Source organism: Mastigoproctus giganteus, chromosome 14 (assembly GCF_048544385.1).
Source record: "Mastigoproctus giganteus isolate SK-2022 chromosome 14, ASM4854438v1, whole genome shotgun sequence".
Taxonomy (NCBI): domain Eukaryota; kingdom Metazoa; phylum Arthropoda; class Arachnida; order Uropygi; family Thelyphonidae; genus Mastigoproctus; species Mastigoproctus giganteus.
In genome coordinates this window covers 103,899,712-103,918,386 of record NC_143588.1, presented here as the reverse complement: position 1 = coordinate 103,918,386, position 18,675 = coordinate 103,899,712, and the positions used below count along the sequence as shown (strand labels likewise).

The following is an 18,675-nucleotide window of genomic DNA, read 5'->3' as shown; positions in this document are numbered from 1 at the left end:
CTGGCTTCTATAATTCCCACTCTCTCTTTCAAAACAGTCCGAACACATGCCACCACCAGCCAACATGGTGGTGGCATGTGTTCGGCATGCGTTTACTGTGTAGCTTTAAAATCCCAGAACCAACTTTTCATTATCCTTGTTCATTATCATTTAACTGCCGTTTTCTGGAACAACCTTCCATCATACGCAATGTGTGTATAATAGTGTTTTTGTGGTATAGCATTAGTAAGGCATATGATACAAGATAGCAAGCTTATATAGCATTACCGAAAAAAAAAAAAAAAAAAACACCCTTCCCATTTCAACCATCCATTCACTTCAAATGTTTGTCTAGTTCTGCCTTGAATCTATTTAAGCTATCAACTTCCACAATGACAGATGGAAGTTTGTTCCAACTATCAATCCCGCTAGCTAAAGGCGAATTTCCACACATCTATTCTACAATTGTCTTTTCTCAATTTGAATTTATGCCCTCTCAGGTGAGTAATCTGAGCAAGAGGAAGAATCTCATTAGCACTGAGCTTGCTCAATCCATTCAAGGCCTTATACACCTCAATTAGATCACCTTGCAGGTGCTTAGTCTCCAGAAGTTGTAATTTGCAGAACTTAAGCCTTTCTTGGTAACACCAACCTTTTGTTCTACTCACCAGTCTCATTGCCCTTCTCTGTACTCGTTCCGTTTAAACAAGTAATCGTGAATATTGTGATTTGTAATTTGAATAAAACAACAAAAGCCCAATTAATTTTAGACATGCCCAGGAGTGAGTCGTCCAGAGAAAATTTTAAAGGAGTGCCAAATTGTGATTGGCACCCAGGCGCCACATACCCTAGGAATGCCCTTGGACATGCTACCAAAAGCCAAAATGCAGACATCAGTACCGCATATTTTCACTTTGGTGGGGCATGGGCATGCCCCACTGAAAATGGGATCAGACCCCTCTTTTTCCTATTTCACCCCCCCCCAACACTTTCTCTTGAACAGCAACTGCCTCACATGTCCAAATTTAAATCGCATCAAATTTTGCCCAACCTTTTAGGCTCTCTAGAAATAGTTCTTTCAGTGTAAAACTCCACGCAGCGCTTTCTAAATGCAATTTTATCTAATTCAACTGCGATCGCTCCAACCTTTATTTTAGGTTCTAGCCACTGAAATCCTAGGAAAGTAAGTGACAGGACCTGACAGGACCTGCCACAGTATAATTAGTCTCTTGGTACACCCAGCTGGTGTCCCCGTCGCTAGGTATAGTAATGCCAGGTCCCACTAGGGGCCAGGCAGCCAACAGGCCGGATGAACAATGGGCACAACAAACTACATACCATACGACCCATACAGTATTTTTTAAACCTCTGGCATAGACAGGGTACTGTCACTTGATACATAGAACATACGCAGAGATGGGAGTAATCCCTGGAGCCATCTGACCCTCAACATACCTATACCTACCGCATAGAAAGACTACATAAATAGGAAATTAAAAATATATATATATTCCTCTAGCTTACAAAACTGGCTTACATTAAGCCAAGCACTAAAAATGACAACGGATATGAACATAATTCAAATGAGGATGAAACAAATGATGATGATGATGATGAGGCTGCCACTGAAATGGAAGTCCTAGAAAAAGCCCAAACAGTTATTTTAAAAGAATAAGAAAGTACGGAGAATAGCAAACAACAGTTGGCAGAAAAAAATGATGGCAGCAATGATATTAATACGGAATATGTAAGTCTGGACTTTAATGATCCAACCACATGGAATGAATTTTAATATCCACAAAAACGGATCTCTTATAGTGCAACACAGTCCTGATGAGTTAAGTATGTATATCCTGTCACTAATGGCCGATGTTTCCATAATTCATGGAAATACAAATGTGAAATTATTGAAAAAAAAAAAAAAAAACGGACAAAATGGTTATTTTATAGAAAAAAAAAAACAAAGATGCAATATATTGTTTTCCGTGCTTCCTATTTGTATTTGGTTCAAATAGTGTTCCATTTTGCAGCACAGATCGATTTAAGGACTGGAAACACCTAAATCCAAACATTCTATTTTATGAGAATTCATTTCAACACAAACAATTTCACAAAATAGAAATTATTATAAAAGGATCTTCAAAAAAGGTGGACTAATTTACGACACTGCACAAGCAGCACTAAGAATTAATGATATATTTTCACATCTCCAGTTCATGGGACCTCCTGTCAGTCCATGGATGCTCTCATAATTAGGGCTATGGGTTTGCTTATTTCCTTTGTCGCCTCTTTTAATATAACTGGATAGATCCCATCCACCCCGGGTCCCTTTGCTATATTTAACTTCAACAGTTTCAATTTCTTCTCCACTTTGCTCTCAGTTATTACAAAATCACATTTAACTCCCTGTTGGAGTTTGAAAAGCTTCTGGCCTCCACTTTCTTACAGAATTCCTCATGTGTTAATGTAGATGCCAAATACTCATTCAGTTTGTCAGCTACCTGCCTGAGCAGAATCATCAACATTCAAACCATCGTTATCAAGTGGACAAATCAGATTCATCCCCTTCCTTCTAGAGTTCTTTGCTGTTCCTCTTTGCATCCTTTGCTAAAGATTTCTTGTGATCTGCCTTTGCTTGCCTAACCTCCCTTGTGACTTCATTACAGACTAGCCAAGTCACAAATGAGGTTATGGAAGCAAAAGGCACCATATATTGAAAATAAAATTAAAATATGTATTGTTCTGTGCTGAAAATAATTTGACATTTTGTGGACATGCTAGTAATATCAATACCCAGTGGTGTAGCTAGGTTTTGCCTACACCACCAAGTTGCAGATGGTAATCTTTTTAGCTCTTAATTCGTGCTTAGTAAAAGCACTATTGCCTAAATTGCTTGCAGGCCCACTGTGCGAAAAATGTATACCCAATTAAGTCTCTCCTTATCCATTCGCTACAAGAAAAATTTTCTTTGTTCTACGGAAATTATTTTAAATGTAATTATCAAGGGGAATTCAAAAAAATTTGCTAAAAAGAAGTTCGTTAAACAGAGGTTCAACTGCACCTATTATTATTTATTATGATTTTACCAATTATCGAAAAAAGGCGTGTAGTAACGAATTTGCCAAGGGCACCAAAAACCTAGCTACGCCTCTGGATTGTGAAGTTTTCCCATGCAGAGCAGATAGGTGACATTTCCTTGTAAGAAACAGCAAGATCACAATCTCACTATACCAGACAATTTTAAGGTTGAACTTGGAATACTCTATCCAAGTATAGAGACCACACCTAAAAAAACAGCTTCTTGAAAGGATCAAGAAAGATGCACAACATGTCTGAAAATTAGCAAAAGGATATCCATATAGGAAGACTTTGAATATGTGGCTTTTACAGAGCTTGGTACCTAGACACCTCAAATGAGATCTCACTGAGGTCTACAAAGCTCAAGAGGAAGTAAAACAAATGGGAGTAAAATTTTTACCTATAATAAGTTATGATTCCAGACCTAGGGGGCCATATATTCAAATTACAGGGGAAGAGGTCTACAGTGGATTGTAGGAAGTCTTCTTTTAGACATCAAGTTGTTAATTACTGGAATTCCTTGGGTAGTTAAGGCTGACAGCATGGAGAAATTCAAAATTCAGCTGAATAGGTACCCACACAAGGAGGGAATCATATAGGTAGTTTAATGTTTTTATTTTTTTGGCTGGTGTAGCAATAGCCTGGAGCTTCCTTGTACCATATTGCTAATATATAATCTGTCCATAAAACATTCAAAGGTATTTCTACCAAATTAAAATTTTCCAGAATAGTTGAAGCGTACCACAAAAAGGCAATTATTCATGTCACAAATGTATACTAAAGAATGGCGCAACTATACACGAGCAGTTACTTTATAAGCTGGAACAGGTTGGAATCACAGGGAAAGTCTTTAGATGGATAACAGGATGGCTTCAGGGCAGGAGGCTGTGATAAATGGTTATTCCTCAGATTGGGTTGAGGTAAGAAGTGGGGTTGCCCGAGGATCAGTATTAGAACCGCTGTTGTTTCTGATTTTCATAAATGACATCGATGAAGGGGTAGAGGGCGTAATGTCTAAATTTGGAATGATGTAAAGATTGGTAGAGTAGTTAATGATTAGCACCAAACAGAGCTTCTTCACAGTGACCTAGACAGACTTCAGGAATGGTCAGAAAAATGGCAGCTATGCGTAAGGTATTACACCTGGGGAACAGTAACCCCAAAATACTTATTCAAAATACCAAAATAACTTATACACTTGGTGTTATTGTTATTTGGTTTTTTTTTTTTTTCATGAGCATTAGCAACTAAGGCCATATTGCTCCGGGATATGCGGTGGTCATTCCCTGACCTTTCCGCATCCTCCGTATTTGGTGGTGATGGGCTCGAACCCCGGTCTAATCAAGAAGCATGTGCTACGCACTGCTGCTCCTTCCCAACTGGCTACAGAGGCGCCACACACTTGGTGTAGTTGAATAAAGCCAGTAGTGGAGGAAAAGGACTTGGGTGTTACAAACAATCAGAAATGAAGTTCTTCGAGCATTGTAGACAGGTTGAAAGGAAGGTCCATGGTGTCCTATCGATGATTTATTGAACATTTGCTAGTAGAGATAAGGACATCATAATCCCATTACATAAGACTATTGTTAGACCACACTTAGAATACTGTGTTCAAGTAAGGAGACTGCATCTAAAGAAAGACATTGAGCTTCTTAAAAGGGTTAAAAGATGGGCAACTCGCCTGGTGAGATTGGCAAAAGAGCATTCATATGAGGAAAGACTTCGAATATGTGGGTTGCAGAGCTTGGAAACTAGGCACCTTACAGAAGATTTGATTGAGGTGTTTAAGGCTCTGAGAGGGATAAGTACAATGAATGTGGATGAAATTTTTACTGTTATATATAATTCTAGAACTAGGGGCCATAAATTCAAGTTACGGGGGGGGGGGGAATGTTTAGAATGGATTGCAGAAAGTTTTATTTTAGCCAGTGAGTTAATAAATTACGGGAATAAGTTAACCTACATGGGCAGTAGAGGCTGATAGTTTGGGGAAATTCAAAGGTCAGCTGAATAATTACCTATGGGAGGAGGGAAACACATAGGTTGTCTATTTCCTTTTATTTTATTAATTATTATTTTTTAAAAATCTTATTCTTCTTATTATTATTATTATTTATTTTTTGGCTGGTGCAGCATAAGCCATAGGCTTCCTTGCACCATGTGGCCATTGCTAATACTATACACTTATCTATGAAAATGAAATCACAATCATGGGGAAGGGGATGAGTGGGTATTTGTAGTTAATACAATATCTGTATATATCAGTAACATACTTTTCCCACCTTATAATAAAACGAGTGAAATGCACATACAAATTATGCATCCTATTATTTGTGCTAAGTAAGATCTCAATTACAAGTATTACTTCTTAAAACTAAGCACATTCTCCTGTCTCAACCAATGATACCTTTTATTCCATAAATGTACACATTTTTTATGATATATACTATTTTAAAATATGTTTCACTGATCAGAGTTTTGATTCCAATAAGCTATTATTCTACCACTTACCTCAAACTTTTTTGCATGATGCAGCCCACCAGACCAGTTAATGGCAATATCACAACACTAGGAAGAGAGAATGGCAATATATTTTATAATTATAAAATAAAATAAATTACAAAATATTTTATAATTTATCAATTAATTTAAATATATTAAATGTTTTTATGTCATTTGATGTTGATTTTCAGAAATGTTTCTGTTCTTTTAAGTGTAGCATTTTTTATATTAAAATTTGGAAATTAGGAAACTGCTTTTGCATTTTATAAACATAAATGCAAAAAAAAAAATTAAAAAAAATGTAATTATTATTTTTACTATATCTTTATTTTTTTGTAGAGCTGAAGGAAAGCACAAATTGAATCTTTGGTTATGACATACATACAAGAAAACAATGTATATGACCAAACTGTGGTTCTCAGAGAAATGCACTACAAAAATTCATCCATAAAATATTTAAATGAAAAAAAATTAAAACACTTGCAAGAAGCAATCAAATACCTAATGATTTTAACACCAATTAGCTTTAAGAAATTCATGCACTGTTTCTAGCATTTATTTATATGGAAAAATATAAAGCATGCCTTACCTTAAGAAAATACCAAAAATTTTCTTAAAATAATATATATTATCATGTGTTTATTTATGTGATGCTTCACTATGGGGAAAGGGCATGGTTTAGTTTCGAAAAAAAAAAAAAAAAATCTGCTACCCTGCTTTTTAAACAGACTTTCACACTGAAAAGTAAATGGCATCATGCACATTTTGTTCATAGAACTGAATTTGCTTCCAATTAATTTTTGTGAGAGAGAGAGAAATAACAGGCCTTCCTTAATGAAGATTGTATACGAAAATGCAACCCAGTTCCCTTCACCCATTTCCAGTATTTTTTCTGTCATTTTAACCAGATGATTGTGTTTTCGCATTATGATATACTTCATTCATAAGCATGTTAACTGTAGTTAATAGCAAATCTCCTTCTCTTGTTCATGATTCGGAAATTATTTAATCTGAAAAGTAAATTTTCATTGCCTTAATTTTAATAAATAAAATTCACACACTTTGAGGATTGCAGTTCTCGGGCAAATTGAGAAGTTAAGCTTGGCTACCCCTGGTATATGTAAAATGAAGAAGTTTTTAAAGGATTGTACACGTCAAGGTTCCACTCCCTTGAAAATTACACCATGCCAACAAACACACTGCTCTGATTCCTCCCAGTCACAGCTGGAAAAATAGAGACCACAAAATTATTCAACAGCCAACTCAGATACCTCCTAGAGCATTACCAACAGTTTTAGTCTGCAGGCTTATGTAAGTGACTTCTTTGGAAATCAGATTTAAAAGCTGTGCTCTCAAAAATTTAAGAAATACTGGTTTTCACCATAGTGCCTACATAATTTCAAAGGACATCTCATACTATAAAGATACAAGAGATATGGGAAAGGAGTAGACATATAAGTGAGTCAGAACTTTGCTCTGGAGTCCAACCATGGTTTTGTCCACTTCAAATCTCCATTAAGCAAAAATGGTGATACTATTCGAAAAACAGAATCGTCTACCACTCAACAATGCCTGGCATCACAAAGACTTCCTGTATGCAGAGTATAGGTACTAAACACATTGCTCCATGAACATGTTAGTTTGTACCTGGGAGGTAACTTCCAGTAATTAGGCATTTATAGCACTTGTGATCCTTACACTTATGGGTGGAGATATAACCATGGTCATATCTCTACCCCTAGGTGGTTATATCTCCAGCACAAAGAGATTTAGATGCCACAGAACAACAAGCAGCTGCAAAAAATAGGCACACCTGATGCTCAAGAACAACCTGACATCAAGTCCATCAACATTTCAGACTTCCAAGATAGGCAGTCTTGGCTATCATCATTGGAAGAATGATTGTTCATGACTCATAGAATTGCTCACTCATTATAGAACACTCCTTTTAGTATTTCAACAACTTTTTTTTGGAAGGGTCATTAATAGTATTTTAAATAAAATTATAGAAAACATACCTGGTTATTTAACTTAACAGCACCTTCAAGGGATGCCCCAGTATACATTGAGCAAAAGTCAAACAGACCATCAAACACAGGACTGCAAATAAAAATAAAATACTAAATGTTTGATGTTAAAAATATTTTTTTAAAAGTTAGAACATTTTAAATGAACTTTATGAAATGCACCTAAAGAGTAAGGGATGTCTTAAAAACATTGTATTAACATAAATTAGGTTGATTAGAAAAATAACCATAACTTCATGATAATGGATAAAATAATGTAAATATATTTAAATATATGAAATAAATATACATATGCTAGTGTTTCTTTGAATTAAATTTATTGGCAGCCAAAAATAAAATTAAAAAAGATCAATTTAAAGTCCAAATCAGTCCAAAACTTAAATTTGGCTATCTTTCAAATTTTATTGTAAAATTTTGTTCTTAAGCAATGGATAAGAGGATAACACTGCTACACCTGAGTAAATGAATTTTAAAATACAACAAAACTTTACATTTTGGGCTGACTTCGATTTTGTTAATAAACAGAGTTTTGTAATTTTATCTTCAACCACCCAATAAATCAAACTTAAAACATAGAATGCTATAATGCCATGCCACTTGTCATGTTATGTCCTTCTCTAGTCACAGTAAATATTCTTGCAATTCAACAGTCCTTTACCAAACTGTGACAAGCCTAGGGTGGAGAGAGATTAACTTTCTAAAAATGGTATTATAAAAAAAAAAAAAAATGGCCTAATTTTTAGAAAGATTACCATTTTTAATTTTTAAACAGGAACTTCCATAAATAAACAGTCCCATATTTTTTTATTGATGCAAAAAAAATTTCAGTAAACTATTCACACTGAAAAAAAAAATAGCATCATTAACACATTTTTTCACACACACAAAAATAGTATATTGATATAATTCACTTAGGTAGGTAATAACAAGAAAAATAAGTTTAGGTAATGTAAGCATCATTACATTTCAGGGCACATTCCATTATAAAGTATCTCAGCAGTTAAGCACTCCTGTATGGCGCCTCCATAGCCAGGTCGGCAGGAGCAGCAATGCGTAGCACACGCTTTTTGATTAGACTGGGGTTTGAACCTGTGACCACCAAATATGGAGGATGCGGAAAGGTCAGGAAATGACCACCGCATATCCCCGGAGCAATATGGCCTTAGTTGCTAATGCTCCTAAAAACCAAATAACAACAACACTCCTATATTGTACTCTGTTTTCTGCATGCTGTTCGCATGAAAGGTAGCTCTGAAGTAGGATTTGTGTAGCATTATTTCTGGGGAAAGGGGATTTACAGGCAAAATGAATTAATCTTTTGACAATTTTTGGTCTTTCACATATTTATAGCAATATTTCTGTGTGTGGGAGGGAAATGGGAGGAAGTTTGGGGGTATGATAAATTTTGGTACCAATTTGACTTTTCCTTCAAATATTATGTGTACAGTCAGTCCTCGTATAACACGTGTTTACACTACACGAAGTCAATCATACACGATTTATAAATAGGGGAACAATACTGTATATAACACGAACCAAATTCGCTTACGCATGATTCGCCTTTGTGTTTACAAGAAATGGCAGTCAAATGCGGAATCACCCCCAACTGAACGCAACACGATAGGAATGAAGAGAAGATTCTGAAAATTTATTTATGTTTTTTATATCAGTGAAGGGGAAACATTTCACCATAATAACATAAAAACCCACACAATTCCGGCTATCGGTATTATTGTAAATGCAATTAGATCGAGTTTACTATCCATTTATAACAGATTCCACTAGCAGAAACACAACTGGAAATTGTTTTTATTGTTTTATGGTAGTGACTTCTAGAAATGTGCTTTAGTAAAATGTGAGCTAGTGAAGTGTTAATAGTGTGTCTCTGCCTTTATGGTGCCGTTTATTCAGTTGCTACACACACGCAGCTTTGTTTTATGTGTATCAAGTGTGCCTCCTCATTTTGTAATTGTGCTTTATTCCCTAAAAATGAGTAAAATACTTAAAAGGTGTGAAAAGGAAGCATCATGGTGAAGACACGACAGATTCAAAGAGAAAAAGAAAAGCAATATTGATAGACAGAGGCGGAGTGGGTCAAAAATTCTTACCCGGGAAAATTTGTAGTGGCCTTATACTAGCGTTTAGGGCCAAAATCACACCAGCCTCCATCGTCTTCTGGCCTCCGTCCCACCGGGGTTTCCCCAGTAAAGCTTATGGCCAGTCCGCCTCTGTTGATAGAGAAAAAATATGAAATTGTGAAACGCTTTGAGTGAAATGAAAGACCATGTGATATTGCACGTGCTACAGACCTAAATGAGGCAACGCCGAAAACTAGAAAGAATGCAGAGAAAATAAAAACAACTTTCATAGCAGGAACAACTCAAAGTGTAACAAAATCCATTAGATTAAGAGACAAAGAATTGGAAGAGGTGGAATGGCTGTCATCTGTTTGGATAGAAGATCAAACAAAGAACAAGTTTGCTTACAATGGAAGCAAAAACATTAGCAATATTTTATTACATAAGTCATAATAAATTACGTAATTATTTTATTACGATTATTTATTGTGTTTGGTAATGTTTTGGTTACAAATGTGTGTTCAATCTTGGATGTTCAGCACCTAACCCTATTTTTCCCACAGGACCTATTATTTATATTGCACGATTTTGCATTGCATGAGGGTTTCTAGGAACACAACTATCGTGCTATACAAGGACTGATTGTATTTGGACTCATCAGACCAGCACTCTCATTTCCAATCCTCCAGTTGTTGATAGCACAGCATTCGCCATCGATGATGATCAGTGGTGAGGAGGGGTGTCTCTTGGGTCATCTCCTGTGGAACTCCATATGTCTGAGTGTGTGCTGCTTTTTTTTTTTTTTTTTTTTTTTTTTTGTTAGTTGTTGGCGCATTGGCTTCTGTGGCCATAATGCACCTCCCAAAGTTTTTGCATTTGTTCTGATCCAAGCCCGAAGTGGGATCAAACCCAAGACCTTTGGGTTGTGAGGCAGGCACTTTACCCACCTGGCTAGCCCGGTCGGTGTGTGCTGCATCATTATTTGGGATATTGTTCTTGCATTCCCCACATTGTATTGTGATGTCAACTGTCACATAGTGACCTGCTGTTGAGCCCATAAAATGCACTGAACCCTTTGTTCACTATAAACATCCACCTTGCATAATCCTTTACAGTTCTGTCGACAGGAGGTGGACAGCGGGCAGTGAGCAACTGACAAGACTTGCCATTTCCAATATGGAAGCAACTGATACACAAGCTCCCAACAATCATACCCTTTTGAAACTCCATGATATCTTTACTATGTCCCACCACTGCTACTTTATCACTTTGACTTGCGCAACAAGAAGCAAATTCCCATTGCTCTAGCATATATGAAGCTGTTCAGCTTTTTATACTGGCAGCTATGTGGCACAGTCCACTACAGATTGGGTGGTCATAATTCAGTGATCACTTAGTGTACACATATATATATATATATATATATATAAAAATTCTGTATGGGTGGAGGAGGCTATGCAATCTGAATTGGACCTCATACCTAGAGTATTAACAACATGTTTAATGTGGAGGATTACATAACTGGCTTGTATGAAAAGCTTTTTCCTCAAAAATGTTAGGAGCATGGATTTTCACCATAGTGTCTACGATAATTTCAAAAGAAAACTCTTACCATATGGTAAAAGAGATGGAAATAACCAGGGCCCAATAAAATATATGCTGAAAATTTTGTGTTGACCTGACTTCAATTATAGAGTAATTGTTAAATATCTGAAGCAGTCTTTCTATACTGAACATTACAGACATGTTCTAAAAGGCACATACAAAGCATCAATGAAGTAACCACAATATCATAGATGAGTAAAAAAAATTGAAATTAAATACAAAGTAAATAAGAAATTAAATAAGAATAACAAACAGTAAGTCTGAAATACAAACAAATTATAAATGAAAAAAAATTCTGAAAGTGATTATAAATATGCCCAAACTGGCATGCAAAGTACTTCACAGATAGATATGACAATGATGGAGTAAACAAACTATCATTTCTCATTACACTGGAGAGGGAGGCGGGTCCACAGGGTGTGATAACTTATTTTGTAGACAGTGTTTTGATAATAAGACCTTCAGTGCCTAATGCCAAAATGGGAACTCTTGATTATATTCTCTGACACTAACACAGCATCTGGTTTTATTTACAGGAAATTACAAGTTCAAAGGCGTAGTACTATACATCTGCAATGAAATAAAATAATAAATGAAGTATGGTTCTGGGAAAGGAACAAACTAGCACAGAGCAGATAAGAAAATTCTCACCTACTATGTCATATTTTTGAAAAAGAAGTAAATAGATGAAAGGTAAAAGCCAAAAAGAACCACAATGTTGTAAGGCTCCAGTTTGGTCTTGTTTATAGGAATTACTAAGAGATGTACAAGCAGAATTACAGAACCTATCAGAATATCATTATCTTTTTTGAGAAGTGGTAGACAGAAATGTGGGACTAGTTATTATTAGGCATACGGTACAAGGAAGCCCGAGGCTTATGATGTACCAGGCAAGAGAGAGAGAGAGAGAGGTAAAAGGGAATCACCAAGAAAGAGAAGAATGATGATATCCAGCTCAGGACCCTGGGTGAGCCAAGCCCATACTCACTAGATGTGAGCCCTGGTTATTAGCAGATAGAGTCAAACTTCAAACATTAAGAAAAGTCATGCTAGAAAATAATACAATACTATCAAAATAATTATAATTTAATTAAACAATATGCAATGTTGGAGATGGGAGAGATTAATCTATAGAAATTCAAGTCTAATGCTAATAAATACCTTCTCTTCTCTCACCTTCTCAGCCTTAGATGGTACTAAGTATTATAAGTTCTAATATCTTTGTTTGAGGTGGGTTTTGTAACTAAAAATGGTAACTAAATTACTGTTTTGCAGGATTAGCCATAATTTAATTAATCTGATCAATATAGTGGTTGAATAGCTTTTGCATAAAGTTATTCAACCACACAAAGATGGAGTAAATAAATTATCGTTTCTCATTACATTGAGGAGGGGGGGTCTACAGGGTGTGATTTGCACAGTTATTATGAAAAAATTTTGCACACACTTATGAAAAAATGCATAACTTTTTTCAATGACTGTGAAGTAAATTTATGAATGATGGAGAGCTGAAATCCTATGGTGAGTAAAATAAATATATATCCTCTACATACCAGTCATCGCCGACATTGAAATGACTAAGGTACTTTGTAAAGTCTTGAACATTTTGTGGTGTAACCCTTTGAAGGAAGTCAATATATTCATCAGAATGGAAGCGGCACATATCATGTGCACTAGCACGATATGGTCGGTATATCTGAAAATAATAAAAATATAAAAAATTTTAAGGTGGTGTGTTATGTAATATAATTCATTTGATTCTAAGTGTGGTTTAAAATGAGAATTTTCACACTTACAATCTAAAATAATCATCATATATACAATGACAAAGAAATTATAATTAAAGAAATGTGTAAAAATATTTTAATGTAAAAATATTCTAACAAAACAAAAAACAATCTTATGCTAACTCATCAGCAATCTCATTTCTAAATGAGAATTTCTAAATCTACAAACTTCTTTATGACAGCAGAATGTTTGTTTCTTAATAAGGTATGTCAACGTTCTTGGATGCCCTTTCCAATACTAGAAAAAGTATTGCTCCTGAAAAGCATACACCTATGACTGTTTTTAGTATAGATAAGGTTGATGCATAGAAAGCATAATCCATACATCCCCCAGTGCTTATTTTCATCCAGATATTTATTCAAGTTTCTGTTTGTAAAGCGTTCTGAAGAAAAACCTTCTGTTCACACACAAGACCAATTTGGGAAGCAATCTGCATCAAAAGAATAAGCAAAAATTCATTTTAAATGCTACTACTGGACTACTTTCAGTCCCATAAATGTGGGACTAAATATTAAGTTTAAGATCGATTCATCAATAGAAACTTTTCAAAATTTCAAGTTTAACAAGTAATAAAAAATATTACTTGTTAAAGATACTAAATATTTAACCATTATCACCCTTAAAATTACTATAATTAGCATAGACTAAAAAGGCATTTAGGGCTGAAAACCTCAGACTATGGGAAATTTACTGTATTAGGAATTTGCAGATAAAAGAACCACTAGGTGGCAGTGATCACAGTGTACTGACGTGGGATTTACTTAAACATTTAACTACTATCAGGGGTAAAGGAAAGGGTTTTTGCTTCCGTAAAGGCGAGTACAGTGGTCTCCGGCAGTTTTTAGTTTCTGTACAGTGGGATCAACTGACGATGTTACCAACAGTAAATTCTAAGTGGGAAGCATTCAAGGAATTAATCGTGGCAGCTACTAAAAGGTTCATACCTATTAAGAAATATTGTTCAAGGTTTAGGAGGCCTAAATGGTTGTCAAATGAACTAATGAGACTCGTAACAGAGAAGAAAAATGCATGGGATGCATATAAATTATCAAGCGACTCAGAAGCATATGGCAGATATAAGTTAATCTGTAATCAGGTCACAAAGGAGGTTCGGCAGGCGAAGGCAGATTACGAGAAATCCTTGGCAAAAGATGCTAAGAAAAACAGCAAGGATTTCTTTACTTATATAAACTCTAAAAGGAAGGGTATGAATCTGATCGGTCCACTTGACATCGATGGTTCGACTGTTGATGATCCTGCTCAGATAGCAAACAAACTGAATGAGTATTTTGCATCTACATTCACACGTGAGGAATTATTAAGGTTTGAAAATGGCAGCAGGTTATCAAATTGTAGCAAGATACTTAATGATTTTGTAATAACCGAGAGCAAAGTGGAAGAGAAATTGTTGAAATTAAACTTAAGAAAAGCACCTGGGGTGGATGGGATCTATCCAGTTATATTAAAGGAGACGGCAAAGCAACTAAGCAAACCCTTAGCCATAATTATGAGAGCATCCTTGGACTCAGGGGAGGTTCCCACGGACTGGAGATGTGCAAATGTATCCCCAATTCACAAAGGGGGATCGAAGGGTGACACGAGTAACTACAGACCAGTTAGTTTAACTTCTGTTCCGGATAAAATAATGGAGTCGCTGGTTAAGGATGCATTGCAGGATCGTCTAGACAAGACTGCAGCAATAATTCAGACACAGCATGGGTTTGTTAAGGGAAAGTCTTGTCTGACAAATTTGATAGGATATTATGATGTGATTACAAAGGAACTGGATGCGAAAAATAATTTTGATATCATATATTTGGATTTCAGGAAAGCTTTTGACACTGTTGCGCATGGAAGACTATTGTACAAATTGGAGCAGAATGGTATTAAGGGTAAGCTGCTACAATGGATAAAAGGATGGTTAAGTGCTAGAAGACAGAGGGTGGTAATCAATGGGTGTTGCTCTTCTTGGACTAATGTTATTAGTGGAGTCCCACATGGTTCAGTGTTAGGTCCACTGTTGTTTTGTATATTTATCAATGATATTGATGAAGGTATATCAGGCTTAATGTCGAAGTTTGCAGATGATACAAAGGTTGGCAGGGTTGTTAATGACAGTAATGGCAGTGTGCTACTGCAACAGGATCTAGATAATTTGGGCAGATGGGCTAAGAAGTGGCAACTGAAGTTTAACCTTGACAAATGCAAAGTACTACATATGGGTAGAAGTAACCCCAGAGAAACGTACCAACTGTGTGGTACTACACTTAAGGTGGTAGAAAATGAAAAAGACCTGGGAGTAATTGTGCAGGCAGATATGAAGTTTTCTGAGCAATGCAGACAGGCTGCCAGGGCAGGTCATAGGGTTTTGTCAATGATATATAGGAATTTTGCTAGCAGGGAAAAGGAGGTAATTATCCCTCTGTATAAGGCAATGGTCAGGCCACGGCTTGAGTACTGCGTACAGGTCTGGAGGCCTCATTTTAGGAAGGATGTAGATTTACTTGAGCGTGTACAGAGAAGGGCAACAAGATTGGTGAGGGGAATGAAGGGCTCCTCTTACCAAGAGAGGCTTAAGTTCTGCAAATTGCAGTGGCTGGAGACTAGGCACCTGCGCGGTGATCTGATTGAGGTATATAAGGCCTTGAATGGGTTGAGCATGCTGAATTCTGATGGGATCCTTCCACTTGTTCAGATTACGAATCTAAGGGGGCATAAATTCAAATTAAGAAAAGACAGATGTAGAATAGATGTGCAGAAATTTTCCTTTAGCCAGCGGGTGGTTAATTGCTGGAACAAACTTCCATCTGTCGTTGTGGAAGTTGATAGGTTGAATAAATTTAAGGAGGAACTGGACAGGCATTTGGAGGGAATGGTGTGATTTTTTTTTTTTTTTTTTTGGCTGATGCTGCATAAGCTCATACATTTGCTTTCTTGCATCACATGCCACTACTACTACTACTACTACTAGATGAACAAGTTAGTGTAAAGCATCATTTTAGTTCATAGTAAATCACTGAAGTAAAATGGCATCATTTTTGTTATATCTCATAATGCTTTGCACTAACTTGTTCATCTAGTAAATTTCCGGTAGTGTGAGGCTTTCAGCCCTAAACCCCTTTTTAGCCTTTATTATCGACACCATCTGGCATCTTCATATTGTGGAGTTATACTTCATAACTGAGTTGTCACTCGTATCACTGGGGTACCTACCTGCCCATTGATGAGAAGCCAACAAACTTCAAAATGGTGCTGTCTAGGTGGTACCCATTGAGAATAAGAAACATGAGTCTTCTCTACTATTCAAGGTAGTGAAATATCATCGCAACTTGTTGTGAAGGTTTTCACAGTATGAGATGTAACAAAAATGATGCCATTTTACTTATTTTGGTGATTTACTACAAACTAAAATAATGCTTTGCACTAACTTGTTCATATAATTAGCATGTTATTTTAAGAATACTGTGAACATTTTTTGAAAAATCATTTCTAAATAATATTTTTAATCAATGATCTGGAAAGACATTAAGGATATCATATTTCACAGTAATTTTAGAGATTAGCATTAGTAGAGGCATGCAATGCAAGAAAGCAAGCTTATACAGAATCAGCCAAAAAAAAAAAAAAAATCCCTTCCCATTTCACTGAACCATTCATTCCAAATGTTTGTCTAGGTCTGCCTTGAATTTATTTAAGCTATCAACTTCCACAACAACAGATGGAAGTTTGTTCCAGCAATCAACTACCCACTGGCTAAAGGCAAACTTCCACACATCTATTCTACAACTGTCTTTCCTCAGTTTGAATCTATGCCCCCTCAGGTTTGTAATCTGAGCAAGAATCCCATCAGCATTGAGCCTGCTCAATCCATTCAAGACCTTATGCACCTCAATCAGATCACCTCGCAAGTGCCTAGTCTCCAGACGTTGCAATTTGCAGAAATTAAGCCTTTGTTCTCCTTACCAGTCTTGCTGCCCTTCTCTGTTCTCATTCTAGCAACTCTACATCCTTCCTAAAATGAGGCTTCCAGACCTGTACGCAGTACTTAATGTGTGGCCTTATACAAGGGAATAATCACCTCCTTATCCCTGCTCACAAAATTCCTGTATATCATTGACAAGTTGATGATTAAACTTCACACCAGTCGGAAGATAAATAAATTTTCAACAATACTGTAACTAAAAACACTTTATTTACAATAAAATAAAATATAAAATAAATAACACTGATAAAATATACTAAAAACCTAGAAATTAAAAGCGATAAAATTTGCTGTAGCTTTCGGAGGCAGCAGTCTCCTTCCTCAGCAGCATATGTCTACTGTGCAGCACATCCTTAAATAGCAGATCCACAGCACATGTCACATGGTTCCACGGTTGGAATTTTCCATTTGCGCACCGGAACCAGAAATGGCTCAGGAGTGCACTAGCTGAAACCATTCATCATGTCCAAGAACGACTGTTTCCAGGAGGGGGTGTAGATGTACACCCCTATCCCTATTAATAGTATTACTAGCTGCCTCAATACGTAAGCTCTAAAGTCATTTACGGTCTCAGAATCCCTGTGCATGATCTGTGATGATAGCATCCTCCAGGGAAATTTGGTGTTGTTTCTCCCAGAAATGTTCTGCCACGGCAGACTTCCCATAATGTGCAGACTTTATTGTGTTTACATGCTTCCCCAGCCGGTCTTTCAGTCGCCACCCCCGTCTCACCCACATAACACGCCCCACAATCTGGGCATTTAATTTCGTACACCACCCCACTGCTGGCTTCTTTGGATATGGGGTCTTTAACTCGAGATATCACTGTGTGCAACCTCCGACCTGGGAGTTGCACACAGCGTATCTGACACCCCTGAACTATTCGTGCAATGTGGTCTGAAAGACCCGGATAGTAGGGAATGTATGCGGTGCTCACAGGGGCGAACTGCTCATTACGGGTGGAGACTACTCCTCTAATGGCTCTGTCTAACACCCTCTGGGGGTAGCCGCATTTCTTGAGGTCTGCTGTGACCTGAACAATTTCATTATCTTTATCCTCAGAGGTGCTGCAGTGGGACCCCACCCTGTCTATTAAAGCCTTGACCACACTGTTTTTGTGTTGGCTGGCTTGTGCCAAGGTATAATGGGTGTATTGACCCCGGCACATCGGCTTTCTAAATACCTTGAACTTAAGCCCATCACTTTCCCTAATGGGAAGTCTGCTGTGGCAGAACATTTCTGGGAGAAACAACACCAAATTTCTCCGGAGGATGCTGTCATCACAGATCATGCACAGGGGTTCTGGGACCGTAAATGGCTTGAGAGCTTACGTATTGGGGCAGCTAGCAATACTATTAATAGGGGTAGAAGTGTACGTCTACACACCCGCCTGGAAACCGTCGTTCTTGGACGTGATGAACGGTTTCAGCTAGCACGCTCCTGAGCCATTTCCAGTTCCGGTGCGCAAATGGAAAATTCCAACTGTGGAACCATGTGACGTGTGCCGCACAGTAGACATATGCTGCTGAGGAAGGAGACTGCTGCCTCCGAAAGCTACAGCAAATTTTAACGCTTTTAATTTCTAGGTTTTTAGTATATTTTATCAGTATTATTTATTTTATATTTTATTTTTATT

At 36.8% G+C, this 18,675-nt stretch overlaps 1 protein-coding gene across 1 annotated transcript in view; it reads right to left on the bottom strand.

The window, feature by feature from the left end:
• The window catches only part of HDAC3 (histone deacetylase 3), an 84,947-nt gene that overhangs the window by 42,114 nt on the left and 24,158 nt on the right, over positions 1-18,675 (bottom strand). Inside the window, exons 3-5 of the mRNA XM_090388837.1 lie at positions 12,823-12,965; positions 7,578-7,659; positions 5,569-5,625 (exon numbers count right to left, since the gene is read on the bottom strand). Coding sequence (XP_090244963.1) covers positions 5,569-5,625; positions 7,578-7,659; positions 12,823-12,965 — 282 coding nt within the window. The remainder of the gene's footprint in view (positions 1-5,568; positions 5,626-7,577; positions 7,660-12,822; positions 12,966-18,675) is intronic.